The 23,445-nt window shown below is 40.7% G+C and overlaps 1 protein-coding gene across 1 annotated transcript; it reads left to right on the forward strand.

Moving 5' to 3' along the window:
* The first annotated feature begins 270 nt into the window (after positions 1-270).
* On the forward strand, positions 271-20,467 carry LOC119741753 (translation initiation factor IF-2, mitochondrial-like). Its single transcript, XM_038217635.1, has 15 exons — positions 271-383; positions 2,781-3,233; positions 4,005-4,064; positions 5,726-5,834; positions 6,748-6,908; positions 7,560-7,736; positions 8,665-8,714; positions 8,965-9,054; positions 10,578-10,702; positions 12,706-12,910; positions 14,473-14,713; positions 15,645-15,785; positions 16,772-16,936; positions 18,699-18,839; positions 19,907-20,467. Exons 2-15 carry the CDS (start codon positions 2,810-2,812, stop codon positions 20,074-20,076), a joined length of 2,259 nt encoding a protein of 752 aa, XP_038073563.1. The 5' UTR covers positions 271-383; positions 2,781-2,809; the 3' UTR covers positions 20,077-20,467.
* Positions 20,468-23,445: the final 2,978 nt, after the last annotated feature.

Raw genomic sequence — 23,445 nt, forward strand, 5'->3', positions numbered from 1 at the left:
CATCACAAAACCCCTTAATGGATATATTATACATCATTCTAGGACAAGTGGTTCAAAAGATAAATTTCCAAGATGGCGTCCGGCGGCCATTTTGAATTTATGCAAATTAGCAGAGTTGCCCAAACGTACCATTTAATGCATTTGGGCAACCAAGCTGAATTTGTTCAAGGACCCCATGGGAATGCAAATCAACAAAAAAAGTTCATAGGAAAGAAGATTTCTAGGTTCAGAAAATTTCTACTGGATTACTCACAAATACACCCGATTCCCCTCACACGCGGTTACCTACCAGACGCTGGGGGCGTTCCTACCGGATGGGACTTGTGGGAAACGAACATGGCGGCCTCCATGATTTAGAAAACAAATCAGGCGCGGCCTACACGGTGAGAATTTTTAATGCATATTATGCAATTACAGTCTTTGATATTGTCTAAATAGTCAGGACCTTTTCACAGATCTTAAAGACATTATTTAGAGGAACTCTTAAGTAGAATTTGAGAGACATATTTTCTTTCTACTCCGAAAATGTGAAACGGCATCACCATCGGCCCGCGGCCGCACGCGCACCGGCCGCACGTACAGCAGCACGCGTGATGATGTTGAGGCGACGTACATGTACATAGGCCTATAGTCGTGTTCCCTAACGTGGCGCACTTCGAAGCTTACCCAACTTTCCTCGTGTAGTGTTGCCAAACCTCTTTGTTGACAAACCTGAAATTCATGCAGTAAAATACTAGTAATTCTACCTTTTTAATGCTTGCTATTTAACCTCTGTGAACAATTTCGGTTTCATAAAATTTAATCCGAAATGCAAAAACGGTCGCGTCCGGAAATTGGGCACAAATTGGCGGAGTGTTCCCTAACGTGGCGCACTTGAATAAATCTCGGGAAATTCCAAATAGTAACATTTAAGAATTTCTGTAAACTTGATAAATTCTGATAAATCATTATTATCTTTATTTACAAACCCTGCCAGATGTTTGTCAGAAAATTATTTTCTTATTTTTCGGGGCATTTTTAAAGGGTTCACTTTGCACTTGAAAATAAAATCAGAAAATCACGCCAAAATTATTTTTTCTTTTAACTTTGTAACGGGTAAATAAACTCGCGATTTATGAACGGGAGTGTTTAGAACTTGATGAAATTTCACTTTCTTTGAAATTTCAGTTAAAACATTTGCTCTAGCTAGGCGCTACAGGCGAAATATCAAAGTGCGCCACGTTAGGGGCTGCGCCACGTTAGGGTACATCAACAATATAGTATTAGGCGAAGTAAAAAAAAAAACAAGTTTCTCGTCCCCGCCCGCTTCCTTTTTGGAGGCCGCCGGGATTTTTTTAATTATTTTTTATTTTTGATAAATGTAGTAAAACAACACCGAAAAAGTCCACAAATTCATCGAAAAATAAATACCAATACAAATACAACTCTAATTGACACTGTGGGAAAAATTCCATACTGGGCCACGACTTTACCTGCCGCTAAACACATCAATTTTCACCTCACCTTGTGATTTCACCCAAGAGGAATCCAGGAAGCTGTGTTAATGCGAAAAAAAAATTAGGCAAAATGTGTTTTTAGAGCCCATTTTGGATGCACACGTCGTGCGGAACTAAGTTGAAGCAGCCGGTCAAAACTGATTGAAGTGTGGCTGACAGACAGCGGTACGCATGACGCATGACGCATGACATCGACAACCATGACGTCGCATGAGCCGGCCAATGATAGTGCAATACGTCATTATGAATATTTAGTTTATTTCAATGGCTACTTCAAATACGTCCAAAGATTGATTATTGCAACAGCGATCGTGCGCGGCCTAGGGGTTAAGAGTCTCGTGTTTCAAGTAAGAGTTCGAGGTTCGAATCTCGATGAAGTAAGTCAAAGGATACAACTTTTGGCGCTTGAAAATTAATTGAAAAAAAGTTGTGGCCCAGTACCTATTTTTTTTCCGACACTGTAAATATGTTCAGTTCTCTTGTCCAACTTGTCTTTCATTTGAAAAGTCTCTTTGAACAGTTGACACAACCAACGTTTGCAGGAAATTTTAAAATGGCGGCCATCTTGAAAAAAATTAAAAATAAAAGGCCCCGCTTCCTCCCTTTTTTTCAAAAACCCCGGACGAGAAACTTTTTTTTTTTTACTTCGCCTTATGTGTAGGATGATATCGTGGGGATTGTGAGGTTTAGGACAGCTCACTTTATTAATTCTTGAAAAAGATTTTGTCGCTCAAAAATTCCATCGCCAACCTTGGGCAATCTTCTTTTAAATCAATAAATGACGCAATGTTTTTTAATATGAACAGTTTTTGTGGAGAAAATGTGACTTTCTTACCTGATTTCTTGTCGAGATTCGATCCCCGTACTTTCATCACTTTATGCACACATTTATCAGACTGAGCCTGCAAAATGCTTCTGTCATGTTAGGAAGTAAAAAAATTCGCAATGTTATGTTGCAATCCCATATAACTGTGGCTGTTAAAAATGCATTAAAAATTAAAATTCCCTGAAATTAGCACTACTTAAATTAAAATTCATGTTATCGACAAAACTATGCTTTAGTACTAGAATTCTCTTTGGGATGCCGTGTTCAATGTGTTGTTTATTTCAGTACTTTCATACTGTTTACAAATACAAGGATTAAAAATTAAAAAAATTACAAGGTTTAGAAATTGAAAAAGTTTACAACTTTTATGCAAGGGTTTTTAATCACGGTTATGTCCAAAAGTTTTATAACTATTTTGAAGCTTTTTGTTAATTCCTTTTGTTTTCTTTCGTTGGCAGGTTTCTCTTATGTAAATTTTACAGCAAAGATGGATGCAGGATTGCAAAAGAGGCATCTGCTTTTGATAAGGCAAATCGCAGTTTGTACAATGTGGTCAAGAACTTCACGTTCAGCTTCCCGTCAGTGTTTGCAGTCGGCACAAATCCTCAGACATAATCTCCAATTACGACCTGCCAAGAACTGCTCTACAGTTGCAGAGAGATTCAGTATAAAGCCACATTTGCCGTACCGTCGTCCTTGGAACATTGCACCCCTTTCTGCCCTTGACTGTCAAGGTAGTAGTCTGAATCAACCGGTGCGATGGTACACCAGGGAAACGCCCCAGAAAAAGCTGGAGCGTAGGCTGGAGAAGATTGAAAAGCGCAAAAAGGAGAAGAAAGAGAAGAAAGTCATTGAAATCAAGGAGAGAATGTCCATTATGGAGCTTGCAGTTGCCATGGATATGGATCTAGGTGAGGGAATTACGCACTAGTGTTAAAAACTAAGGGAAGAATTCTATACATGGACATCACAAATTTTTCCCTATCTATCAGCCATCAGAAAGCGATAACATGTCCTAAAAGTCTAATTTAGCAGGGAAAATATTAAAGTATTTACTGAGAAAACACTTGGAATTTTTCAGACCAGTCTCATAGGGTTTGTGCACAGGGTGTCAAGTGATGTCCAGGTATGGAACTCTTTCCAAAACGAAATTTAAAAATTAGTATTTTTTTTTGTACTGCAATGGTCTGCAGACTACCTGTGGCCCAAACTGATGAAATTGTTAAGCATACAAATTTAAGTACAGAAAACATTTGTTTTGGAAAGAAAAACTTTATTTGCAAAAATGTCATTTGATTTACATTGCTCGTGAACACTTTATTCAAAGATTTCTATTGTATAGGCCTAATCGTATATTTCAGTTGCACCATTTCAAATATTCAGAACATGACGATCAAAAGGTGCGTCTGTGATGCCCAATTATCACAAATTAGTAATGTGATAAGATGATTTTTTTTCTTTAAGTTGGCCCAGTACATCACTCAAAAGAAACAGTCTTTAGGCCTTCTGAGGATTTCGTAAGACAGTCCCTGTACAAGGGTTTGTGACATTGATCTGCAACTAGTCATACATGTATCAATATTGGCATTTTGATTGTAAAGAGTGTATTTTTCCTTTTTTCTTGCAGATTACTCTGTCAATCTTTATATCTTTCATTTATTTTTGTCCTTGTTTCTTCATAGACGGTGTTTATGAATGTCTGATGATGAAAACAAACATTGAAGATTTGAAACCTACAAAGGGTAAATTTTGAACTTTTCCCTCCGAAAATGTAATCAGAATGTGAGAAAATAGTGAGTTAGTATGTAAAAGTGATGAACTTAATTAGATCAGAAAGGATGGTTTTATAAGCTTTCCGTAGATATTTCAGGCCAAGACAAAAATACCTGTGTTTCCTATTACCCAACCTGCGAAATCATACCAATCCTAAATCTTTGTTTTAGAAAAAAAACTTATGGTGCCGCCCCCATCCTAGTTTTTGCAAATAACATCCTTCCTTTTGTTTGTTTGGGTTTTTTGAGCTGTTGTACATTCAGCAATGCTCAGTCATCCATGATTGAAGGGATACTAGCAATTAATGAAAAGCTGAAGTCAGAGTTGTAACGAGTCACTGATTTTTGTGACTCGAGTCGAGTCGAGTCATTTTAAAGAAGTGACTCGAGTCGATTCAAGTCATTAGGCCAACAGGTCGAGTCGAGTCGAGTCAAATATTTAGCTCGAGTCAATTCGAGTCACGATTATTTGAACACTATATACCAAAATTTATAAAAGGAGGCCATAAGTTTAGCCAGCGTTCGAATCCAAGAGCTTTATAAGAAATCGCCCAAAACCAATGATGAAACAGTGAATTAGAAAATGTGTTTAAAAATCTGGTTCCTGGATAGTATTTTGTGGGTTCTAGAACCATGAGGTGGGAGTCTGTGACACGTTGCATATTTGTACATGATTGCTATTCGCAAAGTAAAGTGAGCATAAATTGGCACTATAAGTCATTGCAAATACTTTTCGCAAAGTTGCGCTTTTATTTTTGGGACTCGAGTCTTATTAGGCTTCGCTCGAGTCGAGTCGAGTCATTTGCTCACAGTGACTCGAGTCGAGTCAAGTCATTTACCCTTAGGGACTCGAGTCGAGTCGAGTCACCAAAAATTGTGACTCCTCGAGTCGAGTCATTGACTCGAGTCATTACAACTCTGGCTGAAGTTGCAACCTTACTGACAGCATTCAAGTTCATAACTTTATCGTGTTGCCCATTATTTTTATTGCCTCTTTTGCTCCGTTGCCAACAGACAACCACATTGCACCTTCTAGGGGTGTACAGGTAGTACAGGAACCGGGTACCAATTGCGAAAAATACGAGTACCTGTTAAAGAAACTCAAGCCAAAAATTCAAATCTGGGAAGTTGCTGTTCAGATTGTTCATAAAGGTCCGCATGATAATACTACCACATCGGTGCGGCAATACAGCTAGATAGGGTGTATACAGTGAGCTCTTTAGCTACATGTATGTGGTGAAAACTGCAACTTTCGCAAGCATCATAAAACGTGAAATTGGTTTTGGTTTTCCGTGTATCCTGTTTTTATTTTGAAATGTTCCCACTGACATTTGAAACATTTCGTTTTCATTGACTGAGAAGTAACTAATTTATTTGCAAAGTTGGTTGCAGGTACTCGATTCCATAATCTGGAACCGGTTCCTGACATCAGCGGTCGGGTACGCGGGTACCCGGTTCCGATGCACAGCACTAGCACATTCAAGTACATTTTGTGGTGTTACCTACGTGTATGATGAAATGCGGACTTTTTGCGCACAGTTCTAATGAAAAGAAACAGAGAATTGGTATTTTCAACACCGACAATCGTTCACTCTATGTGCAATACACAGTTTCATTTCTTACATTTGCAGTTCTAAGATTGGAGACAATCAAAGAAGTTCTTAAGTTGTTGGGCATGACGTACCGCTTTGCCTCCCTGCACAAGGAGGATGCCAAAGAGAACAAAGATGCTGTAAGAAGGTAAAAATCGGTTGCTTGTCTGAAAGTTTATACTGTAGTCATTTCCTCAAAAGAAGATTGCTCCACTTAAAATCAGATTATCAAGTTGGATCGTAAATCCAGTCTCAAGTCAAGTCCCAAGCTATCAATATGAGTAGACCATTCAGCACTATGTCATAAGCCCTGCCCAAATTTGGTTTGTGTACATTGGTCACAGTGTTTGTGACTGAGTTTGTCTGAGCGTCTGTGGTCACCTGATGAAGATAATTTGTCAATGAGCACTGTTTGATTGGCAAGCTGGAAGGGTACATTATTGTGATAGATAGCCATTCCTTTTTCATTGCTCTTTGCCTATTACTTGTGACGTGACTTGTGATTAGATTCGTGATTGACTTGCCACTGTCATTGTGGCCTTTTGTATGATTGAGCCAGAAAAGTGTTAAATTGTACATGGAGATTGTTTCTGTCAATAAGCAGAGCACGTTGTTCAAAATGTTAAGTTCCCCTGATTTTTTTCAGAACCACTCAAACCCACAATTGGCACTAACTTCACCTTGCAAAGCTTCAAATCTTGGCACCCCAGAACAGTCATCAAAGTATTGGAAGGTTCAATTTATTGGATGTTTTGGTGAAGTAGTGGACCTAAACATTGCTTGCTTGCTTGCTTGCTTGCTTGCTTCAGTTCGCCGTCACACATGATGATTGGCTACCACTGTCGCGCATCTCTAGCTTGATCTCCTGCCTCAAGCTGCTCTGTCCAGAGCAAGACGCTTGGCTTGTACAGAGCTCATTCCTGTCCATTCTTTGATGTTGTCAAACCATTGTTTCTTTTGACGACCCCTCCTTCTTGTTCCCTCTGCCATTCCTTCTATGAGCTGGAGAGCCAACGAACTAAACATTATAAAACCTAAAGTGTAACTCTTTTTTTTTACAGGCCGCCCCCTAAACCTTCCCAGCTGAAGCCACGCCCTCCTGTCGTCACGGTAATGGGTCATGTGGATCATGGGAAGACTACGCTACTGGACTCGCTTCGCAAGACCTCTGTGGCTGCTGGGGAGGCCGGCGGTATCACGCAGCACATCGGTGCTTTCCTAGGTAAGTGCTTGTTTTTGTACGTTTTCACACTTTGGTGATCCACACTGGATTTCTCCCTTGTGTATTTAAGGATTCCTTTCTCGATAAATAGGCCTTTTCCTTATGATGTTCAGAACATACTGACCGAAACATCCTCTTCTCAAACCCAGAGATGAGAGGTTCAGTTCACTGTTCACTAAAATTGACCAAAATTGACTAGACCAAAACTTTTTTGCTATAATTCGTCGGTTCAGTGCGCGACTTCGCGTAGCTGCACTCGGCTGAGTGAGAACATGTCTCGGACGCTGAATTCAGGCTCATTTCAAAACATGACTCAGCAACTTTTGATTTGAAATCATGATCCTAGGATATTGTTTTCACGGAATACACAACATTCACTGAGCTGAAATTTCATCAGGTTAGTTGTTAAGCAGTCTTCTTTAGATTTTGAGCACTTTTGTTGCTTCAAAAGAACATAATGCACAATTACAAATGATGGACGCTACCTTTAAGATTTTGAGCAATTTTGTTGCTTCAAATGAAAAAAATGCACAAAAAAGAAAAATGATCCTGTGTACCTTTATACAGCCTGATAGGAAAACATAAGCTAGATATACTAGCAGACCATGATTACTTTATGATTGCATCTTTACGTATTTTTACACCCTGCAGTTCCCCTTCCAACTGGTCAACAGATTACCTTCCTGGACACCCCAGGCCATGCAGCGTTCTCATCTATGAGAGAGAGGGGCGCTAACGTGACCGACATTGTCATCTTGGTGGTTGCAGCAGACGACAGCGTCATGGAGCAAACTAGGGAGTCCATCAAGTATGCTCAGAATGCTGGAGGTAAAAATGAAAAAAAAGTGATACCAGCATTTGTTTCATTCGGACTGCTGTTCCAGAGTAACTCAAAACCGAATTATTCTAAAGATTGAATCAAGCACATGGACAGTTTGACGTTTGAAAATGTTAATAGTTACTATTTTGAAAGATTGCATTGTGCAGTCATTTGGAACAACTCCAGAGTCTAGCCAATTGAATATAATACACAAATTTTGCCTTTCTGAAACCCAAATCTATTTGGGTCATTCTGAGACACTGCTGTTACATACAATTTGGTTCAGTATGACTCAGCAAAGCCAGTTTTAAATTGGTGCAAGGATGAGTCTTCAAGCTTGACAGTTATCGAGTTTTTGAGTCCGACTCCAAGTCTCGAGTCACCTAGGTCAAGTCCAAGTCCGAGTATTGAGTCATTTGTTTCAAATCCGAGTCTGACTTACAAGTCAATTGCTGATGTACATACATGTGCATGCTGACCTATGCATTGTACAAAACGGATGATGGACACACATATTGTACATGTAAGCGATATGTAAGTGATGCACTGTCATGGGAAATAGGGTGGGCACTTTTAATAACAAACATTATTTGCAGCACCATCTGGAGAGTGGTGCGATACGGTACATGTGCTTAACATTCTTTAGCGTTGCTGTAATGTATTTTTGGAAAATAAACGTCAGAATTTTGTTTTTTAAAAGGTAAATTTGTTTTAAAAAAATATGTGACTTGCGAGTCACAAGTCATTAGCGTCAAGTCCGAGTCATGATGGTTGAGTCCGAGTCTAAGTCCAAGTCTTTTGCTGAGTAACCAAAATTGTGACTCAATACAGACTCAGGACTGAGGACTTGATGATGTCAGTTGTGGCATGAAAAGTAACAAAGTGACACCCTATCCGTCTCATCTATCAGTAATGTTTTCTTGTGTTTCTCCACAGTTCCCATCATCGTTGCCGTCAACAAGTGTGATAAACCAGGCGCTGATCCCGTGAGTCCAATCCCATGCATCTTAATATTTTATTTAAATTGATAAACTCTCTAACTTAAGACATTTTCAGGAAAACGATCACAACAGGTTTCCAATTTGAGCCTTGACCGCAAAGCATGCGTACAATAGCATTTGCTTTAGCACACATACTGTGAGTATTTGAATTTATGACAATCTTGTTTTTGCCTGAAATTGAAAAGCTAATTTTTAGAAATATTTAAAAATCAATTTCCCGTGGGGTTTTTTCCAGGACTTTACCAAGCGAGATCTTCTAGGCCATGGCATTCAACTGGAGGAGTTTGGTGGCGATGTACAGGCTGTGGAAATATCAGCACTCAAGGTGAATTATCGCAAAACAAACTCATTATTGAAAAATAAATATATATTGAAAGTAAAAATACAAAGAAGGTACCATTGGGTTCACGCATAACAGTGGAAGTGTCGGAATGATCCTAGCCCAATCCCTAGTGCTGAGGATAAAATTATGATCGGACATTAGATCTTTACTAACTCATTATTATCGTTATTAATTTCTGGCACTGAAACCAAGGATTTCTCAAAAGCGGCCTAGGCACTGTAGCTCATAAGCCTGAAGAAACCTGTAGAGAGGAGACAGTGAAGAAAGAATTAATTTTTAGAGGTGGGAGGAAAACCCCAGAACGATATTCTGGGAGTCGAACCCGGGCTGTAGAGAAGGATGGCGAGGAAGGAACCACTCTGCCAACCTGACTCCCATTACCATTGACACATTATCAACGTGTTCTATATTTTCGTAAAACCATTTGAGTGCTCCGGGGGGGGGGGGGGGGGGGGGGGGGGGTTCGGTGGTACAGTGACTTTAGGTTTCCATCTTTGTATGAGCAACTGCAGTGTAATATGAAATGTACAGTCAAAAAAAGCAGAACCCATATGTCGGGAAAACAATCCATTAGCTTTCTTTCAGTACAAGAATCATTCAAATCACTCATGTACTTTTCAAGTTACGGAACTTTAAACACAACCACCGTTTTAAAGTTCTGTCTATGGATCACAAGAAAGTGCTCTTTCAGTAAAACAAAACCAAATCACAACGGGATGTGTGAGAATTGTTTTCGTTTTGCTGAAAGAACCCACACCTTTTTGTGATCCATGGACTGAACTTTAAAATGGTGGTTGTTTTTAAAGTTCCGTAACTTAAAATGTACATGAGTGATCTGAATGATTCTTGTACTAAAAGAAAGCTTATGAATTGGGCTTTCCTATCCTAGATTTTGAATGTGCTACATGAAGAACTTCACTAAAACAATGGTCCGAACATTAGGTTTTCACTTTTTTGACTCGCCCTGTATTCTTAAGTACATGTGTTTGCTCAAATTGTGTTATCTGAGCAGTTACTGCATTTACTTACACCCTCTGTAGGAAGTTTTCATTAAGGGGTTTAATTTGGAAAATATTACTCCCCTCCCCCCCACCTCCAAAAAAAATTAAAAATAAAAAAAAGTGAACATGAGCTTAACCTTCTCTGAGAATATTATTGTGATATCCGTCATTGGTGACATTTTACTTATGGATGAGATCTGGAGTCTGCAGTAACTATGCCCTTTGCCTCATAAAAATGTTTTGGTGTGTATAGACCAATCTGGGCACGATATCCATTCTATGATGGAGGCCCCCTTCAATGGTGAAAGCATTGTGCTAGCTATTGTTCAGGTAATCAGTCACAGGGCAGTTGCCTTGTGCAGTAGCCTGCGCCGTGGTTTCTCCATTGAAGGGGGCCTCTTGAGTTTACAGTGATTAGGTGCCTGGATTCATCTGACATGGCTGTTTAATAATGTAAGTGTAAATTCAGTCCAATTCTGAGAGATGTTATTGTTTGTATCGTAGGGTACCAACTTGGAAGCCTTGAGTGAAAGTGTTGTGGTCTTGGCCGAGCTGATGGAATTGGGTGGGGATCCAACAGGGCCCGTAGAAGCCACGGTCATTGAGTCGCGGGTCGACAAGGGAAAAGGGTAAGTATTCTTGGAGGCTGCCAAACCACTTATCGGTTGTGACAGATGGAAATAAATGAAAAAAAAATAATCCCACCTGCCTGTACTTTTGACTGCTCTCAGCTAGCCCAGGTTGGACAACATCTTCATTGCATTACGACTGACGTCCAGGGTATTAATTCTACTACCATATCAAAAAAATTATAACTTAAAATTATTTTTTTCATATTTTTACCTGATGGTGGAAGCTGAAATTTCGCTTACATATTCCTTGTGTCCAGAATTGTGCATGCGCTGGGTTTAGAAAAGGCAAACATATCTGCGGGTGGCATGTTTACCGAAAATAATCCGCAATACCCCGCTTTCGCTGAAAACATTTTTCAGTATGAACTCCCCTTGTGACTTACACGTGCACGCGTAAGTGGAGTTCGTACTGAAAATGTTTTCAGCGAAAGTGTGGAATTGCGGTTTATTTTCGGTAAACACGCCGCCCACGGACATATTTGCCTTTTCTAAACCCAGCGTATGCATAATTCTTGACACAAGGAATATGTAAACGAAACTTCAGCTTCCTCCATCAGATAAAAATATTTTTAAAATGTATTATAATTTTGTTTGCTATGGCAGCAGACGTTCATACCCTGGACTCCGTCGTGTACACCACGGAGTCCAACCTGGGCTAGTTCTCAGCTTTCTTGGGGAATGCTGAAATGCAGGTTTGAATGCTACAGCTGGTGTCCTTAAGCAAGACACTTTGTTGCAATCATTGCTCTCATTCTAAGAGCAAGTGGGTACCTGCAAGGGCAAAGTTGGTTATTTTATCAGGTTAATTTCCTGAAAGCTACTTTGTTTCTTGCTTACTGTAAATGACAATCGGTGTGGGGTGTAATATAATGTGTGGGATTTTTTCAGAGACTGCCATGTGATGTGTAATGGGATCTGTAAAAACTTGATAAAATTGTAAGCATTTAATACCACATTAAAGACTGAGCTTTCTCCAGAACTGGTTTTACTTTTTTTCAACAATCTCCGCATCAAAAACAGCGAGTTGGTAATGGTGACGTTTGTCAAAATAACTGTAATATGGAGGTCACAGGTATGGCCTGTCACTATTGACTCTGTGGATTTTTTTGCCAGAACATTGCAGTTAGCTGGACTTTGACTGTTGAAAACAAACATAATTTTTTTTTGGTCTGGCATCAATTGGATACAAAACATTAAACATGTCAGCGGAATGATATCTTAAGTAAGTTATGGGACTCAAAATCCATTTCTTAAAAAGAACGTGGGCAATTCCAGCATTTTGATAGGAAGTGTAATGTCCATGACAGAACCATGATACCTAATTAATGATTCAAAGTAATAATCCAAAATTCCAAGACCATTACTAGATAATAGATGTAAAAGAGTTGAAAAATATGTTTTCAGGTTCATTCACTGAGCTCTTAAAAGCTCGGTCACTGACATTACATAATAATGGAATTCCCCATATGCAAATATAGGTTTTCCCGGCTATTTTAAAAGATTTTTTATTCAAATTCGCCAACTCTATTATTCAATTTCGTCCACGAAAAATTTCACATGCTTTTAACAGAATCAATTTAGTCATTTACCATTCAATTTTATAGTTTGTTCACCGTCTTTAGTCCCCGGGTCGAGAATATTCATCATTACACATCAAATTCGTCTAAGCTGTTGCCGAATGGCAGCATTCAGAGATCGAATTTGTCTCATATAAATCAATTAGACGAATTTGATTTCTGAATAACAAGGTTTGGTGTAGTCGAAACGAAATCGAATACTCCGGGACGAAAAACGTGTGCTCATTGTTTGAATTTGCTTGAACTGAATTTGAAATTGTCTGACAAAAGACGAAATTAAACATTGGAAGTGCACGAAAATGGATGTTGCTGGACGAATTGGAATAAAGTAATCGTTGAATTCGAACTAAAAATGTTTCAAAATAGCCGGGAAAACCTATATTATAAACTACCTTTAATAATACCCCTTTTGTTAACCACCAGTCCCATAGCAACAGCCATCATTCAGCGTGGCACATTAAAGCGAGGCAGTATCCTCGTCTGCGGCACTGCCCAGTGCAGGGTGCGGGCCATGTTCAACGACAAGGGACAACAGGTGCAGAAGGCAGAGCCTGGGATTCCTGTAGAGGTGATTGGATGGAGGAAACTGCCCAACGCAGGGGAGCTGATACTGGAGGTGCAATCTGAGGTACATTAGGCTTAGGTGACTTTTCAGCTACAACCTGCTCGGTTCAGTTCTATTCTAAAATTTGGTAGTGAAAAAAAGTAAAGGGACGAACCTGTGTTCACAGGAATGGAGTGCCCATCTCTCTATCGAAGCAATTGGGCCAGACTCGAATCTATGAAATGCTGCTGTGGGGGGATCGCCACACCTCCTCCACAGCGAGCCTGTTACCTTCCCAGCATTGAACAATGCCGGTACCCATTTAACACCTGGGTTGAGAGTAGTAATTGAGGTAAAGCGCCTAACTCAAGGGCACAACACACATGGCCACCACTAGACATATAGGTGCCTTTAAATTAAAATTTGGTGGTAGAGACCACCCAGGACTAACCAATTCATAGCACTGCTTACCAGTACACAAATATGTATCTGCGGAAACTTTCTTTGTTTAAACCCGAACCACCCCAGCCGTTCAAAATCAAACTGCATGTTTTGTTGGCATCTGTTGGCGTGAGTAGTGCACTAGTAAGCTGATTATGCTTTACATGGGGTCAGGCATACCCACCATAGTCAGAGTCTAGCAGTTGGGGGTTATGGTGTTGGATTTTGCAAGAGTGAGGAAGGTTCCTAGTAAATCACCTCAGTGGGTTAGGGTTAAGTCAAACTTTCTCTTTGTTACAATCACAATTTTATCATGCCCTTGATTTAATCATCATTGCAACACATGACATTTTTTTTCGATGGGGTGGGGGCAAACCTACACACCTAAACCTGCAAATTGATGACTGAATTAAAATAATTCAAAAATTGAGCTTCATTATGGTAATTAAAATACACTTTATTAGGGCCGTGCATTGGAACTGGGTCCCCGAGTACCCGACCATTGACGTTAGGAACCGGTTCCAGATTATGAGATCAGAAACCCGTAACATACATGTACTTTACAAATTACCCAGTAACTTCTTAGACAATGAAAGAGAAAGGTTCTGAATGTCATTTGTTGGGAATTTTCAAGATGAAAACCAAGCTGCATATTGGAAAACAAAACATGTTCACGTTTATGACGCTTACGAAAGTTGCGGTTCACACCCTAAAGCTGTGCTCACTGTACACACTTGTATCTTGCTGTATTGATGTACCGATTACATGTAGTAGTATTATCTTGCAGACCTTCATGAACAATCTAAACAGCAACTTCCGAGATTTGAATTTTGGGGTTGGATTTCTTTAACGGGTACACGGGTACACATGTTTTTTTTCAGTCGGGTACGTGGTTCCCGTACTGCCCGTACACACCCCTACACTTCATAAAGTTACAATAGTAAAGCATATAAAAAGGAAATAACAGTGTTCACCAATGATAAGTGAAGCCACATTTTCGGACTGTCTGTCCTTCAGGGCTGGGTTGTAACTGCCGCGTTATGCTGATGGAACATGATGAAGAGTATATACACCCCCACAATGTGAAGTTTTTGGCCTTGTTATTTTTATTGCACCAGCTGCTGACTGTAAAAACTGTTCCTCCTTTGCAGAAATATATTTTTTGTTCTAAAACAAATGTTGTTTTGGGGGGCTTGTTTTGGCAGAAAAGAGCCAAAGAAGTTGTGAGGTGGCGAGAGGAGACTGCAAGATCTGAGAAACTTGAATCAGAGTCTGTGATCATCGAAGAGAGGGCAGCAGAACACCAACGGGCGTACAAGGAACGCAAGCAGGCCAACAGCCTGCTACACTGGAAGACGCTGCGAGCCCAGAGGGCAGCAGAGCGGTTTGCTCGGCCAAAGGAGAACGTCAAAAGTGATGACCCTGAGCTCAATCTTGTCATTAAAGGTTAGCTTATAGGGTCCGATCGTATGACGTCAGAGTAACACGTGACCTTTCGGTTGGCCTGTGACCTGCCACCATCGCAGTAGGCAAGCATTTGGTTCAAGCAACCATGTCATGAGTTGCAAACTAGACACTAGGGCTTACTTTTGCCTTAAAATAAAATCTAATTCTTTATCAAATGGCATAATGGTCACTATTCCTGTCTGAGTACAGTTGACATAATCGTGTCAACCCAGCACTGCTGGCTCTGCATTTTTCTCATATTTTATGCCATCCATCACAGCTTTAAATGCTTGCCTACTACAGACCATTGTCTGCTCCGGGCATTTGGGGGGGGGGGGGATACAGTACCAGCCAGGGGGGTACACCACAAGAAAAACACAAATTCATATGGTTTTTGCATAGGGGGGGGCCAATTGCCCGCCAGGAGGGCCTTGTAATCTGACTTGTGATGAAATTGTGATGGACCTAGAGCTTTGACTAGATAACAACTCTGTCTTGCCCAAGGACATACACACCACAGTCCCTCTGGCTGGGATCGAATCAACACTCTGGTGTACCACCAATGAAAATTTGTGTTGACTTCTAGGCTATAATTGACCTATTGCCGTTTGCGAGTTAGCCACGCCCCTAAAACAACCCTATGGAATTTTGGGCACAATTGCAGAATACCCTGCCACTAGTCGGCTACGGAGTCACGGTTGATTGCCCTCAATAAACCTTCTCAGTGCTAGGGGACTGACTCCCACTCCGTATCCGTGTAGCCGGCAACAGGTCAGTTAGTTTGGACTTGGAGTTTTTAATTTTGTGCTGAATTTGATCAACTTATTTATTGCCTTTATTTAATCATTTTCAGGAAATTGAACTCTGACGGCGTTCCCTAAAATGTCATTAAATAATGAATCTTCTTACTGTTTGGTTTCCGTGGCAACAGGTGATGTAGATGGCTCCGTGGAGGCCATCTTGGATGCTTTAGCAACCTACGATTGCCAACAGCAGTGCAAGATGGATGTGCTTAGCTACGGTGTGGGAGTGATTTCAGACAAGGAGGTGGAGTTGGCGGACACATTCTCAGGTAAGACTAGTCAACCTGATTATTTTTGTTTGGAACATTCCTAGATCCTCCACAGTCCACCACTGTTGGGGGAACCCAGTGGCACATTCTTGGTAGTAAAGATGTCAAGCAGGTTTCCCCCAGTCATGGATAAATCTTGGAAAATCTTGGAATTTAAAGCCGCCCAGAAATTCATGGGAAAAGTCATTGAATATTATTTTACTAGGATTCATGGAAAGTTGATATTTCAAGAAAAACACTTGTGAAAAAGTCATGGGATCCTGCACAACCGATACGTGACGATGCATTATATATATTTTGCAAATCACAGTCTTCCAGTTTGTATTTCAGTTTACTATAGTTCCTCCTTGTATTCATTGCGTATTTGTTGTGTATTTGTTGCATGTTCAATACATCAGTTCAGTGCTTTTGTGGTGCTTAGTGGTCTTGTGTCAAACTGGAAGGCTGTCTAAGATGCCAAAACAGCATAGGAATCTGTCATGGAAAGTCCTAATTATTTGTCAAGGAAAAGTCACGGAAAAGACATTGAATTTCACTGTAAGATTTCTGTGGGAACCCTGTTCAAGGTGCATCAACCTACTTGAACAGTGACTGGGCTTCTGAAATTATGCAAAACCCTCCAAAATATCTTAATGGATGTCGCATTATATCGGCGGATAGGGTTTTAATATCAGAATGACGTTTTGAATGATGTATTATGGAAGTGCTGTCCTGTAATTCCATTCGAATTAAATGTGTAATGGTTCTTTTCAGAGCCTTCACAAAGGTAAAGAGGTTAGTTTTTATTGAAGTTGAAAGTCAGTGTGAAGTTTTACGTATGCCCCAGATAGAAGCTGGAATTATTTTACTTGAATATTTCCCAAATAAAGTTTTACCATGTTTCTTATTAAATCTGAGGTTTTTTTGGTAGTTGTATTCTTACAATTAAAGTAGTAGAATAATAATCCTACAAGTGCAGTTATCAGTTTGATTTGTTCCCCTGGTAGGTATAGTGATTGGATTCAACGTCGCAGCGAGTCCTGAAGCTGAGGCCCTAGCCCAAGATAAAGGAGTACCACTGAAGATGCACTCAGTCATCTATAGAATGCTGGATGACATCAAAGATGAACTCAGCAGTCGACTACCACCCAAGGAGGAACATGATATACAAGGTATGCAGACCTATGTCTGTGAGATCCAAGACATGAAGGCTCATGCAGTCTGTGACACCCATGTCACATAGAATCAGTCTATAGACTAATTCGGCGAACGCATGCAGTGAAACCCTCTGTTAAAAGAAAACCCAAATATCTCAACAACTCTCTTATCTCAACATTTAATGCCCCTGTGGGACTTTATTACTGGCGAACGGCCACAACCAGCAGGAAATCATTAGGCCTATCACTTGACTGAGTGACATGTTAGTTTTGCCTAAATCCTTTTAAAGGGAATATACATCATTTGCTTTTGCTGTAATTTTCAGAAATGGTTGGAATTGGGGGTTGGAAATATAAAGCAAATATAGTTACACTGACTTTTTTGAGGTTTTGGGTTCGAAAATGCTATAAAAACCAAGAAAAACGATCATTTTCCTGTAGTCTGGTTCCCTGACTCCATATAAGAAGAAACAGAGCAGTTTACATACATTGGTGAATTATAAGGTTAGGGAACCAGTCTAGCTGGCTCGTACCCGTTCATAGGTTTGTAATCGATTGTAAACAAGTGCGATGGTCAATTGGGGCCAGTATTTGAAAAAAAAGCCAGTTGTTTCCAACGCTGATCGGCCGATCAGCGTTGGAAATTGATACAAAAATAGCACTTTTCTTGAAAATGACAGTATACCAGGTGCCATAATTTTACAGGATGCTTTAGACTGTCATTTACCAACATCCTATTAAGGTATTTCGCAAAAACTTGGTAGTTTTATTTTTCGATGTTTGCAAATGTTGTATATTCCCTTTAACACACATTTTCTTTCAATAAATATACTATGCAGTGCCATATTTGTTCATGTCCAGTAATGAAACCATCTATTATTATTTTGATCATTGAAATTGGTGCACAAAAAAACGAAAATCCTGAAGTATACGTGCATTGTGTATGCGTGGTGAAATTGTGTGTCCAGAGAGAATGGACTGGCCACCGGCCCTGCTGTCTTGCAAATTGTCTGGAGAGAGTAACCAGATAATGTTACAGTGGGCTGTGTAAAAGATAAACAATGAAATACTGGTATGAAAAAGACCGTGGTTAAAAGGGAAAATCACCTCTTTGGAATTAGACTCCATTATTGAGGTGGAACACGTTTGTGCTCAGGTGGTACGCACGCACTTCGGGCTCCATCTACCAATAGGGTTACCAAAATGCACGCACCTCGTCTTTAAGAATGCATGCGGCATGCACGCGAAAGTGGTTCTACCTCAAAAATGGCTTCTAATTTTGTACTCTGAATTGGTCTATACAGAACCCATTCAGGAACAGCAGTAGTCTTGGTCCAAGACTGGATTTGGATTGTAATTCTAGAAATTTCAAGTATACCTCATTTATGCATGCTACATTCAAACCAATGTGTATGCATGAGGTTTCCTTGGAATTTCTCTGGTCCTGGTGTCAAAGTTCGCAAGACTGGATTTGATTCATCTTGTTGATAGCATCCCATACCATAATGCATCAACTTGACTGCACAATATTGCGACTTGAACCAGCCAGCCGACCCTGGGAAGCTCGGTGGCCAAGTGGTAAGATGTCTGCACTAGTCAGCAGGAGGTTGTGGGTTCGAGTCCCACCCGAGTAAGCTTGTGAATTTGTTCTTGCAAGCCCTCGGACCACACTGAGTATACAGTGTTTAGAAAAAAATACGTCGGCGAAAGGCAAAACAAAAAATCATCTAAAATTCACAACATAGAAATAATCTTTTTTAATCTCCTTGTTCAACAGGTGAAGCCACAGTCATCCAAAACTTTGAGATCACGGTGGGCAAGCGCAAGGTTAGCGTCGGGGGCTGCAGAGTGAACCAAGGCTCACTGCATACCAGCAAGATGTTCAAAGTACTACGCAACGACGACGTCATACACCATGGTACAAGTATTGATCTCCATTTGGACTGGATAGTACCTGCCACTACAAAATGTTTTTCTCTAAAATTATCTTCAACTCAAATATAATTCATTTTTCTTTTCTTTTAACCCTTACTCCCTAGGCCTTTTTGCTAGGATGTAGCCTCAATCAAGCAAAATCCTCCAATTGGCCTCATGGAAAAATAACATATAGCCTCAATTCTTCAAATTTCTCCATTACATTGTATTTCTTGAATATGGGTTGTGGAGGGGTGACCACCGCCTGAATCCTGCAAAATCCTGCGGCAGTGACTGTCAATATGTTGAGGCTTGGCCAGTGACATCCTGGAGCAGTAGGCCTACAGAGGATTTCAAGCATAATCCAGGACTATATTTATGCATGTCTGAGCAAAAACAACACAAGGTCCGGTCCAAGACCTTGACAAAGTGCATCCTACAAAATCAGTAATGCACTTTTACCATGCAACGTCAATCCTCCAAATTCATCCACTTTGGCAAAGAGGATTTTGAAGGATTCAGGGCGGTTAGGGTTAATGAAAGAAATGAAAAAGTAGAAACATGAAAAAAAGTACCAATTTTGTTCTTTTCTTTTGAAAAAAAAAATGTCAAGAAAGCTTCAGGTCTCATAACATTTGGAAGAGATTGAAAACTGTTACTCCCAAATTTTTTTTGCTGAATGTTCCGGAATGGTCCCTTTGCTGAAAATCAATGACACGCTTGGAGGAATATGTTCTGATTGATATACATGTATTTACAGAAGTAGAAAACACCTGCTTGTTGGCGAGCTGCGAAGCAGATGCGAGCCTTTGTAATATCAATTGCCATCCTAATCCCCTTCCATCATGCCCATCCCCAACCCTACCTTCAGCCTCCCTTCCCGCCTTTGACAGCAAGCCATGGCAGCTTTGCCGTTCTAGTTTATCTTTATGATTATCTTAAGAAAACATGCATCAAAGTAACTGTTTCCAGATTTCTATGAATACCTCATATTATGGACATTTGTTTGGTTTATTATTGTCACGTTTTTCATGTAACGCTGATGTTATCCTCATTTTGTCCTCATTACAGGTCCGCTGTCATCCCTCAAGCATCTTAAAGACGACGTCAACACGGTCAAGAAAGGCATGGAGTGCGGTCTACGATTCCAGCAACCGCTAGAGTTACATGCTGGAGATACAATCATCTGCTATGACATCAAACATGTACCTCAAACTATCGACTGGCAGCTAGGGTTTTGATGACGGGCATTCCTTCCCCCTCCCCCCCCCCAAAAAAAAAAAACCAAACAAACAACAACAAACAATTATTTGAGAACGGTTACAATTAGCATACCGGATAGGTCATAAGTTTATGCTGTCTTCTGACGTCATACGCAACCCACTATCCACCCTGTCTGTACACAGCACAGATAATTCGCTTGATACCCGTCATGTGAAAGGCATAGTAAAATCATCAAATTCCATGTCTGTTTGTTTGTTTATTCAACACCGACTGGCGCACGGCTTGCATAAATCTGCATGTCTAGACATATTAGATGTTATACAGGACTTGGCTCCGTGGATAACGGGTGATACTCAGACTAGGATATGAGGGGCATTTTGATAGAAGTACGTCCCATCATACCATTCGCTCTTTTCACGCTTTTGCCATAAGCATTTAGAGCCTCGATCGGGCAACTTTACACAATAGATATAGCCGGTTCAGTGATTCCCGTGTCGGGGTTCAGTGATACCCGTGTATACCTGGGAATCACTGAACCGGCTATATTCATTGTGTAAAGTTGCCAGATCGAGGCTCTGCATGCTGATGGCAGAGCGTGCAAAGGGCGAATTGTAACCTGTGCATGATGGGACGAAATTCTGTTGTTAGTGCCCCTGTGATTACCACATGACCTCAAAGATGGCGTTATCCGTGAAAAGGTCTATGAAGCTGTTGAACAGAAAATTCTGTATTGCAAATGCACATGCTTTGCAAATGATAAGCTGGGAGCCAGTGACAAGCAATAGACATCACATGGCATTTTGGCTGGTGACCTGTTTTTTGCTAAGCCCCTGTTTTTTGCTAAGCCAGTAATTTCTGTGCTTAGTTGCAACTCCATGTAATTTGCCTCTGCTGTCGGATTATTTCATGTCCAATGAGATTAGGTCCTTAATGGAAATATATAAGCACTTCCACTAATAAGGCACTGTGTGCAATTTATGCAGTGGTGTAACTAACCCCCAGGTGCCTCCTAGAAGTTTAAACCTATAGTTACGCCACTGATTGTATGTTTTTAAGGAAACATTTGAAGTAAACATTTGCAGTTGTTGCTATCGTATACATATGTACATGTGTGTATTTGGAATAAAATTTGAATATATTTATAACAATTTATTGAAAGTCAAATTTGGTGTGGAACTCATTTTGTCCATTGTGGTTTTGTTCTTTTGACAAATGAGAGCAGGCTGAGGGTTCCCTTTTACTTCCGTTTGTCTTTGCATCCATTTTTTGATTAAGTTTACACGAATGTTTTTTACTTTTTATGTTCTACATAGGGACCTCACAATGATAGGCATTTTAGGAACTGTGTATTATAAAAAATGAGCAAATCTGCAATTATCAATCCTTATCTCTTAGCAGTTGTGTAGTTACAGGCCCCTCTTTCAATTTGGTCCTTTTTGAGTGTTTTTATCATTACAAAATGACCTCTGCAACCTGAAGCAGTCTTCTTTTTATTCTAATGACCCTGTTTTTTGTAATTTTGAACGGTATCGTTTGGTAGAAAAATGTGATTTTCTTATGCATATTTTAGTTGATTTCCGTGCTGGTTTTTCTTCTTTGTCATTTTAACCCCCCCCCCCCCTTAAAATAAACGTATGCACTGCCCTGCATCCATGACAGTCCTGTTACTTTTAAATATCATTAACAAGTTGGGAGAGTTCAATAACCTAAAAGTGGATTTTTTTTGGGGGGGGTACCTTGTCGCCCCCCCAGTTGCCCCCCCCCCCCCCCCCCCCCACTGAGATTTTGAGTTTCTAAAAAAAATTATCATTGATCTAAATCTAAATAGTCGCGAATGATCCACTGATGACCACTGAAGAAACGACCCTTCGACCGGCGACCGCGGACCAGTAAGCTGACAACCGGCGTGACATAGCGTATAATGATAATCTAAAATGCGTATTAACACCCACTGCACTGCTCGCTAACACCACGGAACACGGATTATAGACAGGTGGTCCGTGGGTCACACAGTTTCAGTCAGCGATATCACGCGAATCGGCCAAGCACAAACTTTTCCTCCATTCATATAAGCTAAATAATAATAATAGACCAATTAAAATTCCTTGAAATCAGTGGCATAGCCACGGGGGAGGGGGGGGCGTGGGGGGCGACAGCCCCCCCCCCCATGAAACCTTGTCGCCCCCAGTCGCCCCCCCCCCCCTGAGATTTTGAGTTTCTAAAAAAATTATCATTGATCTACATGACGCCATGGGCGTCAATCCTGGGGGGGGGGGGGGGGGGGGGGGCAGGGGGACTGGTCCCCCTCCCACTTTTTGAAGGGTGGGGGACACAATATCAAATGTCCCCCCCCCCAGATTTTTGAACTCGTGTCTCATTTACAGGGCCCTATTATGTACTACAATGTATCTTTTGCTTAGAAAATATTGGTTAAAGTGGTCAGAAATTGCCTCAGATAGCACCACAGAGCATTTAGAATCCAAAATTTTTCGGGGCCCTTAAGCGGGCCCCGAACCCCACGCCTATAGCTCAGAATTCTGGTAGCTGATTCAATGACTCCAACCTCGAAAACGATGTTCAAATAATTATCTTTTGCTAAGAAAATATTAGTTAAAGCATGGAGGAAAGTGGTAAAAATTGCTTCAGATCACACCACAGAACATCTAGAATCCAATTTTTTTCGGGGCCCTTAAGCGGGCCCCGAACCCCCACGCCGTAAGGGCTTCGCGCTCCCATCAGTTCTGATCAAGGTATGTCCCCCCCCCCACACTTTTGAGAAGCGATTGACGCCCCTACATGACGCCCCCCCCCCCATGAAATGTTCCAGCCCCCCCAGCGCCCCCCCCCCCCACTATTTTTCCATCCAGCCTCGCTTTGGTTACGTTGGTTTGAATGGGAAATATTCAAATGGCCGCAACATGATAATAGTCTATAGCAATGTGTGAACGCCTCTAGTCAAACGATGGTCAAAACATCACAAAAACTTTGTGGTACTGGCTCTCCGCTGTTATGCGCGTGGCTGTTTGTAACTGTAAGCAGTGATGGAATCGTGCCCCGTGGTCTGGTTCCAATATAGTCAACTGGAGTAGTCCAACCCAGTGTTTCCCCTCCCTATTCAAACATGACGCAGCCCACCTCGCTACTTTCAGTGACCACCTTGCTCAATTTTTGCCAATATCACCACCTCGCTGTGAAGATTTACAATAAAGGAAATATCGATGGAACAATTTTCATTTTGTGTAATAACTATATGAGTATTTTCCTTGACCTCCATGTATCAAGAACTCACTATTTCGATGTGATTTTGGAATCATCGTGCATTTTTGTGAGCGCTGCATTCTTTTCAGTTTGCAGACTGTAAATTTTGTTTCAATCATCAATTTGAA

Source organism: Patiria miniata, unplaced genomic scaffold, assembly GCF_015706575.1.
Source record: "Patiria miniata isolate m_02_andy unplaced genomic scaffold, ASM1570657v1 HiC_scaffold_5, whole genome shotgun sequence".
NCBI classification, from domain to species: Eukaryota; Metazoa; Echinodermata; class Asteroidea; order Valvatida; family Asterinidae; genus Patiria; species Patiria miniata.